General features: G+C 27.1%; 1 protein-coding gene across 1 annotated transcript; it reads right to left on the bottom strand.

The window, feature by feature from the left end:
• Positions 1-765: 765 nt before the first annotated feature.
• On the bottom strand, positions 766-6,522 carry LOC135928283 (uncharacterized). The gene is made up of 6 exons (XM_065464701.1): positions 6,472-6,522; positions 6,268-6,429; positions 5,949-6,036; positions 5,688-5,903; positions 2,762-3,017; positions 766-1,085 (listed from the first exon to the last, which is right to left on the bottom strand). Exons 1-6 carry the CDS (start codon positions 6,502-6,504, stop codon positions 986-988), a joined length of 855 nt encoding a protein of 284 aa, XP_065320773.1. The 5' UTR covers positions 6,505-6,522; the 3' UTR covers positions 766-985.
• Positions 6,523-9,423: the final 2,901 nt, after the last annotated feature.

The following is a 9,423-nucleotide window of genomic DNA, read 5'->3' as shown; positions in this document are numbered from 1 at the left end:
TCGTGGAGTATACTTGAACGTCCGTTGGAGCCGTACATGTTATTTTAGCAGGACCATTTGATGGGAAATATTGGTTGTAGAGGTAAATATAATAAATAACTGTAGCGATAACAATAGTGAATGTATTATTAGAGCATTTAGCAGTTGAATGTTCTTATAAAAGATCATGACCAACAATGGGACGCATTTACGAGTCATCAATTCAGTTTCTTTGTAATATTGATAATAAACGAGTCCCATGTCCTTACTACTGAAAAACCAATGGTATATACGAGCTTTGAAGAATAAGGACCACGCAGGCAAGAGTCCAAAATATAAAAATTTATAAAATAAATAACGTTATATCACATTCACATCGTTCATTAATGGGAAAGTCACCATGACGAAGGCCAGAGTGCAGTTCAGATAAATCTACAAAATCCTATCATAAAAAAATATTTCAAAATAATACGATAGGAGAATTTGGAGAAATAGTAGGAAATTGATAAAGAACGATATAAAGGAGAGATCTGATATAGCAATGATAAAAAAAGGAGAGTAGACAGAGGTCAAGATACGAAACATTACAAACTTAAAGGAGTCATGGAACTGGCTGAATTAAATAGTGTGGAAGTCACAATTTTTGAACTGCAAAGCGCCAAAATAATGATTGAGAAAAGATCGAAAAGAAATCTACCACTGAGGCTTCGGGGGGGTAAGGAGAAATCTAAGGTTTTAAGTACAAAATAAAACTAATATTCGTTTAAATTCACCAAAATTATTATTTTTTGCATATAGTAACAAAGAGTTTTTAACTTTCTTGGAAAAATTCCACATTCCATAATAGAGATAAAGAATAAATGATAGTATAAAATTATAATATTATATATTTGATTTAACCAGGATTAGGATATTTACAATATTATATCGTATGTAATGTATAGTATTAGTATACACATAATTTCAATTTGTGTGAATATAAATAATTAGGAGTTGACTATCATAATTAAGCATTTTGTCGTTTCACCAAAGCTTTTATAGCGCGGGCTCTCATTTCCAGTTCCTTCATTTTTTCCGCGCCACGGGGGGTTTCTTCCGAACGATGGCTATAAATAATAAAATTACGCAATTACTTTATAAAAAATTATAGTATTTTCTTGCGTTTCGTAGTATAATAGTTTATGATTTGATAGAATGCTTTTTATATCAGCAAAAAATCGTGAATAAGGTTTTTTTACTTTTTTTATTCTACACACTTGTTTTTTTAATAAATATTTTTAACGGATTTTTAAAATTTAATTATTCTTTGAATGGAGAATGAAATGGTTTAAAATTATTATATAAGATGCTTTTATTATTCAGGAATTAAAATATGTTTTGGAATTAAATGATTTTTCTAAACCAATTTATGAATAATAATGAGAAGAATACCTTAATTAATTATTACATATCACGTTCCAAGCCTCATGATAATCCAATATATAAATATAAAATAATTACATATAATTGTTAAAGAGGGGGTCGTCAAATCTAGCTCAAAAGGTGTGAGAGAAAGGAGAACTTTAAAACAAGGGTACAATAGCAAAATTATTTACAAACTTAAACCTAATAAAAATGGATATATATTTGTGTTAGAAAAGTTTGACAAAACCCACAATCATGAATAATTTTATTTTGATTAATATTTATTAATGGTTTTAAAACATTAATTTATTCTAGATACCAATTTATATATAAACCAGAGTTGATACATTTCAAATATATATATACACATTCATATCTTAAAAATATTCATGTAAGGTAGGCCTAATATCAAAATTAATAATTTAAAAATTTTCTGGCCATCCATTATAAAATAAAATTTATTATAAAAAAATTAACTTAGAGATATTAATTAAATTAACAATTCTGGTTATATGTATACAAATCTGCTAAAAGGAAGCTAGCTCTGTAGAAAAGTTGAACTTTTGTATTTATATTTCAAATTTATTTTAATATCCTTTGAATGCATATCAATATTATATTTTACAATTTATATATGACTGGACAATTAAATTTTATTTTCATCTTTATTAATCAAATAATTGTTTTAAATTTCTTTTATAGATGTTGAGGAATTTAACAAATGCCCTAACAAAGAAGGGCCAATATATTAAGCAATAATTTAACAATATTGTCTTAAATTATCTAAAATAATTACACCTTTCAACAAGCCGGGTATGTTTGTAACAGCTGCTGATTTATACTATTTAAAAATTAAATTGAATTCAAATTCGGATGACAACATTTATAATAAATTAAATGACCTATTGGTACAATTAATGGAGAATCATAATGGGGCGAATAATATAAAATATGTATATTGATGGTGATGAACTTAGGGGAATTTATTTTCAGGAGATGTGCGAAAAATGTTTGATGCATATCCTAAAGATATTTTCACAGATGCCACTTATAAATTAAACAATTACTATATGCCAGTATTTTTGTTAATTAAAATTGATGGAAAAGGGTTTAGTCATTTATGGCATGTGGCTTGTAAATTCAGAATGTTATAGCATGGCCCTTATAAAATATAATCCCATCACACAAAAATAAGAACAATTGTGAGTAACAAGGATTATGTTGACCAGAATATAGAATGCATACCTGCAAGCATCCTTATAAATATGTTTATTTCATGCGTTTTGATTTAATTTTAATTTTTAAATTGTATAAATCAGCAGAGCGGCTTTTTAAAAAAAGAAACTAAATACTTATTTTATCTATAGATATTTTAAACCTAAGACTCCTCGTTTTCGATCGACGTTTTTTACGAGATTTAGATGAGTGTCGATTTCGGCGTTCGATTCTCTGATCATGGCTGTCAATATTTTTTCTAGATTTTGCACGTTTTTGAAATTTGCGATTTTTTCGATCGAGGTGAGTTGTGCCATCACGTAAATTAGATTCTTGACTGGCAGAACTGAACAAAAAAGAGTCTGAGTCATGTATAGATGGAACGATCTCGAGAGATGAAACTGATTTTTCACTGGAAGCTGTTTAGATTTAAAAAAAAATATTAAAATGAAAATTAAATTTTGGCATATGGAGTGGAACATGAACATATAAGGAGGGGAAAAAATCAATAAATTTTAAAAAGGAAGCTTTCCTTGAGATCCGAGGAAACTAAGATAGTTGCCCCCGGAACATGAACATATGAATTGATAGTAAAATTTTAAAAGAGGATCCATGATTCTCATTAATTTGCAAATTTTTTTATCTAAGTTTTCAAAAAAATGGTATGCTAGGGGACCTAAGAAGTCATTGGTAGAAAGAAATATAATATAGAGATAATATTAAAATCTAGAAAGTTGTGATACTTTCTAATCTTTGACCTTACGGCCGTAATAATTGAGTCAATGATTGGGTTAGAGGAGAACTGCGAGAAAGGTTAAATCCCAAATGAGATGTTTTCCTCTAAACCAATGAATATTGTAAAGCTATTAGGCCTTTTTCCATCAGACAGGGATAGGTGAAAGGGTTCTGGGGGATTTAAGTAGTTAGCCAAGCCTAATTTATTTGAGATATTAAAGTTAATAGTTCTGTGGCGACCCCCTCCATTTGGAATATAAATAAGTTATATTTTTGTGATTTTTATGCATAAAAATCTTTCATGATGAAATCAAAATTTTTATAAAAGTGATTTTGGTCTTCTTAAAATAAATCTTATTTGTGATCTAAAAAATAAAAAATTTTTTCAAACTCTGTTTTATAGTATCAAATCATCGATTTATGATTTGGTTTTATTTAAATCAGGAATAAATTTATAAATAAAATATTTTCTTTATTGTAATTGCAAATAAATTACTTAGTTAAAAAAATATATATATTATTATTATAATTCTTTCTCCTTTGTATTTCATATTATTTCGATACAATTTATATATTGCCATAATAAAGTATTGATTTTGTTAGCCAGGACAAAGGGGTTTGCTTAAATTTAAACTACACATTCTTAGGCGCTTACCCTTCATTCATAGTTAGCTGCTGCAAAAAAATAAAAATACAGCATATTTTGTATACTTCATTGCAAATTCGCGCTAACTGTGAATGAGAGGTTTTAAATATCATTTAATATTCGAAAAATTATAAATGGTGTGAGATCTTTTTTTAGAATTTTTGTGGGACTTTCAAAGATTGTTAAAAATCTGGACTATATGTATGTGAGGCAAACGTTATCTATTTTGTATAACGTGTTTGTGCAGAATTAGATCATAAATTACAAATTTATAGATCCTTATTTAAATTTCTTATAAAAAATTTATCAATCCTTATTTCAATGTAAATATTTTCTTTAAACTTTATCAGAAGTCTATTTAATTTAAGAGTAGCATTTCTTTGGGAAATTAATTTCGTGACCTCCAGACATTTCAAATTATATTTGATGATTAATCGAATGAAATGAAAGAACAATTTTTTCTTCATGATACATTCAATAAGCTAACTCAGAAACGACATTAAAATATTTAAAAAATATTCAGAAATTTGTTAAATTTTTTTGATGGGATGAATCATTATTTTTTGACATATTGAAGCTTTATATTATTAATACTGTTATTAAAATTATAACTATTTCAATATATTACATAATAATTTATAGATAATACCAGCTATTTTTCTTATATTCATGGAAGGAAATTAAATCTCCTTATAAAAATTCTTCTAAATTGGGGAAAACTCCAAGCTACCGCTAAATTTTATTAAACCATTTTTTGACCTTAATCAGAATTTCGTCTAAAAATTTGTTCTTCAGTTCATGTAGGGTCATCTATCACTTAAAAAAATAATAATATTTATCAATTTAAATATGAAAAATGACAATAAATTTCTGGGAATTTTTTTCAGGATAATTATATCAAGGGATTGAGATTTTCATCCAATAACTAGAATTAATTCATTCGATTTGTCACAAAATTATAAATTAGTATTATTTATATAGGCAACAATACTCATTACTCAGAGTTCAGCATTATATATTTTATATTTAAATATCTGCAATATTTTGAAGCTTCACAATCAAATTAATTTTTTATTCTGGCAAAATAGCATAAGATGAGAGAAGTGAATGGGGGTGATAAAATATGAATAAAATTTGCAGATATATACTATATAATATAAATTTCCTTAGAAATTGACATTTTATAAAATTTAATGATTTTGATGGTATTGAGGGATTTTAGCCATTGTGCAGGACATCTAGTCTCATTTATTTTCTGTGTGATGCAACCTAAAGGGGGTTATATGTCAGGTTTATTTTACTGATAAATCTAGCCTGATTTATAATTATGGTAACATGCTAAAAAAAATACACAACAAATTTAAAAATTATACTTCTGTCATGGCAAAAAATGTGTAAATTAATTGAGATTTCCATTTGATTATCATGCAAATTTGTAGATTTTAAAATTTTTATAGGTTAATGGCAATTTGTTTTAGTTTTTGATAGTTTATTTATATATTTTTTTAAAATTACCTTGCATTTACTAGATAATCTTAAGATATAAAATAAGATTCCATTTTATCTTCGAAATTTGACAAAAATTTATAGGAATATGTAGTTTAAGTAAATCTCAAATTTAGTCAAATTTATCTAAACCCCTTGTTTATTAATAATCCAAAAAGCCATATTATTAAATTTCTATAATTGAATAAATAAAACACATTACCATCTGTTTCTTTATTGAAATTTGGATTATAACAAATATTATTATTGGTACAAGAATCAGGACTTTGAGAAGAGATTTTGGTTGATTTAACTGATTTATGTGAATTAAGGCTATTAGAATTTATTTGTTCTTTTTTATTATCATCTGCCAACAAATGATTTTTGGTCAATAAAATATGATTCTTTGACTCATGGATTAAAGTTTGATTAATTTTTCCTAAAAATAATAGTTCTAAATAAATAAAGGCTATTTAATAATTACTATCTGTCATTATATTTTTGATGGTAGTAGATTCTAGTTGAGATAATTCTTGAATGCAAGCTTGTTGTAAATCTAACATTGGTATGTCCTAAATAATAAAAAAAATAATTTGCAGCTACAATCAAGCTAGGCAAAACAATGTATTTAGTAAATATAAAATAAGTTTTTTAATCTTATCAATAATAAAAACAATAAAACCCAAATGGCATATCAAGCCAATAATAGTATACTTAATAATATATATCTAAAAATTATAAATTCCTTTATCATAAAATAATCATTTATTAAATATGGGTAAATTTTTAGAAAATTCCTTTACTAATAATTTAGGTGGCAAAATTTGTTTAATATAAGATATTCCAACAGCTTTAAACATTTGCTTGACCATTTCATCATGATTATTAATATAAAAAAAAATAGGCTTTATATCTAAAGTCAAATCATAAGAGCTTTCATATACTTCTTCCCCTCCTGTATACGGCTAAAATATATTATTAATAATATTACTTATAAAATAATTAACCTTTTTATTTTTTAAAGCGTCAATATACTGCATATGGCACTTTATAGAAATTAAGATTATAGTAGCTAAAACATATGATTATAAAATTAGCTACAATTATAATATCATCGATTACGAAGCCCTTTAAAACTTAAATTTATATCTATTCTAAGTCTAAATTATAATTATATCCTTAACCATGCTAGGCAAATCTGTTATTCCTCAGAACTTCCAATCGGCAAAATAAATTTGCCCAGCAAGTTAATTTTCTATTTATCATATTAATTATAATATCTACGGTTATATTTTTTATTTTGAATTTGCCCATTTGTTGATTTTGATTTTAGATCTAATTTTCTTTATTTATTTCCTTTGACAATTTTTTTCATTAAAAGAAATTGATTCATTTCTGCCGCCTAAAACATTAGAACAAGGACCGTGTCTAATAATAATGATAGTGAAATTTTCATAGCGCAACAAATTTTCAGAATTATTTCAATCTGAGGAAAAATCGCTATTTTTCAAATGGTAACGCGCTCATACTTGAGATTAATAGTGTAAAATTATTGATCCTATTAACATTAAGCAAACCAATTTTTGAAGGAGGGGGTAGTTGGCTACCGCCTCGATGAGAGAAATTAAATTTCTACGTCATTAGTTATTGAGTTTTAATTATAATGGCTACTAGCAACATAAAATGATTGATAAATAATCTTTATTATTATAAAGAAAAGAATATTGTTGGTCCTGTAGTATATTTAGAGTTATTATGATTTAATTTTATTATAAAATATATCTTTATGTTTAGCAAGAAATATTCCAAAAATTTTGTAATGTTTAGCAATCTATGTGTTTTAGAATAGGTCTATAATTCAATTATTAAATAATTTTTACAGCATTATATTTTACCCGATTTTATACTAGGATATTATTGGTTACCCTTCAATAACTTTATCCCCCCCCCATTAGGTGCCCATCCCCTACCTCTTTTAGATGACTACCTCGTTTAAATAGCTTGGTAGCAAATACTTTACTCATCCTTCTTCTCTCATGTAGATGTTGGGGGGTTTTATATTTTATAAAGAATGAATAAGTCAATTTAAGTGTCATTTGGATTCAGTCAAATTAATATACAACCAATTAAATCTACATTTTGTATTAAAAAAGACAGCCAACAGAATACAGCTCTGGATTTTAAAATTAGATTGCTTTTGGGTAACCATATTTTGCGTTTTATGCATCTATATGAATTATTATTTCTATAATGTATAAATATTACAAAAATTGTGTTTATATTACCTATTTCCATTTGTTACAAATTTATTAAGAGTTAATTAAAATATATTACACAAATATATTGAATTAGCTGCTTATTCACGAATCCCATTTTAAAAATGGCATACCCATTTCCTGATTTGTGGATTTTATTTTAAAGGCTGGGAAAAAGTTGCGCTTTAAAGAGCGGTGTAATTTATTTTGCCCCAGGCAACCAGAAGTCATAGAAGGACTCTGAACTGAAGGCAAAAAATGATTATATTTAACCTCAAAATAGCACAGTAGTCATTTTTTTCTACGCTCAAAAATACGTACTTCGCCACTGTCCTTAAATTAATAAATCCACGATGTTATCTCTACAGCCATATAAAAAAGCGGCGTGCTATTTTATTTTCTCTTGATTTTGATTTGTGCAATATAACCTCCTGGTTTTATTTTTATTTTAATGAAATATATTTTATAACATTTTTAAAAAAATATGAGACAACAGGAATTTATTATATCAACTATAATTTTGTCTTAGGAATTCTTTCGATCAGAGTTTATTGTCTGTAAGAATATTGTAGATTATGAATGAATTGATAATAGCCGCATCTATCATTCAAAAGAATATTGGCAGCCACCATTTATGTCACTTTGGCGAAAGACTTAAATGGTCGAAATAGTCAACAGACCCAAATTTTTATTATATATCTTTATCATCATTGGACATTTTACATCAAATACTTCCCCTTTTTTATAGATCTTGGATCAATATAAATGCTAAAGGTCGAAATTGGTTTTATATGCACTACCGCAACCGAAAGGGTTAACAATCCGTGTTCCAAAAATATATTATTTATTCATTAACCTTGTTTTAAAACGTAGTGTACTAATTTCAATATTTTATCACATTTACATAAACAACTAAGAATCCATATGTTTACAATACGATATAACATTTAAAGTATGGTTCTACACCAAATTTCAACCTGAACCTTTGGGCCATCTGGACAGAATTCACCTGAACCCAAAAATATTCAGGATTATGAATCTAGACCGAACCTAATTTTATTCCTCTATGCTCGGATCCAGACTGGGTTTGGAAATGTTAGTCATTTTGTGATTAGTATCTAAAAAAGTAAAAATTATTAGATTCTGTCCAAACTTGATTTCTTGTTTTTGCTCCTAATAACCTTAATCCACCTAAACTTGGTCTGAAGTCTTTCGGGGCCCGTTTGGAGTGAACTACACTTAAAAAAATTTGAAACCTGATCCCTTACGATCTTCATTTTTTTAAAATATTACAACCTTTGGCCGTACCAAACCTAGAAAATTTTTTATCAGGTTCCTAACGCTTATGTAAAGTATTTTCCCACTGCACCTGTCTCAAATGTAATAAACCAACTAGTATGTTAGACACTATGCAATCCAAATTTTTTAGTGATCGTTCTCCCCACAGCTAAAGCAATTCCATATACTAAATTGCTTAAGCATCCAGAGCCAGCCCATAATCTCTTAAGCCCCGGGAATTGCTGACTGGTAACCACCCTGTTAATGTGATCACCAAAATTTCTTAGCGCAAAGATCTATTCCTTGCTTAGATCTTTATCCTCTTTAACATAAACATGGACATTCTATTAATAGTTGAAGCTGAAAAATTGCCAAAATACTTTATTCCCAGTAAATACGTTTTTTGAGACAACTTTCGAAGCGGCA

Source organism: Gordionus sp. m RMFG-2023, chromosome 4 (assembly GCF_954871325.1).
Source record: "Gordionus sp. m RMFG-2023 chromosome 4, tfGorSpeb1-WG-v2, whole genome shotgun sequence".
Classification (NCBI taxonomy): domain Eukaryota; kingdom Metazoa; phylum Nematomorpha; class Gordioida; order Chordodea; family Parachordodidae; genus Gordionus; species Gordionus sp. m RMFG-2023.
The sequence above is the reverse complement of the archived record's forward strand: the minus strand, read 5'-3'. Positions and strand labels throughout refer to the sequence as shown.

Bases quoted from the DNA above. Each gene is read 5' to 3' on its own strand.
- LOC135928283 (XM_065464701.1), bottom strand. From the start codon at position 6,504: ATGCAGTATATTGACGCTTTAAAAAATAAAAAG. The intron at 5,904-5,948 runs GTAATTATTAAA...TATTATTTTTAG, and splicing joins CAAAAATATAATGACAGATA to GAAAAATTAATCAAACTTTA. The intron at 3,018-5,687 runs GTAATGTGTTTT...AAATCTAAACAG, and splicing joins TTTCAATAAAGAAACAGATG to CTTCCAGTGAAAAATCAGTT.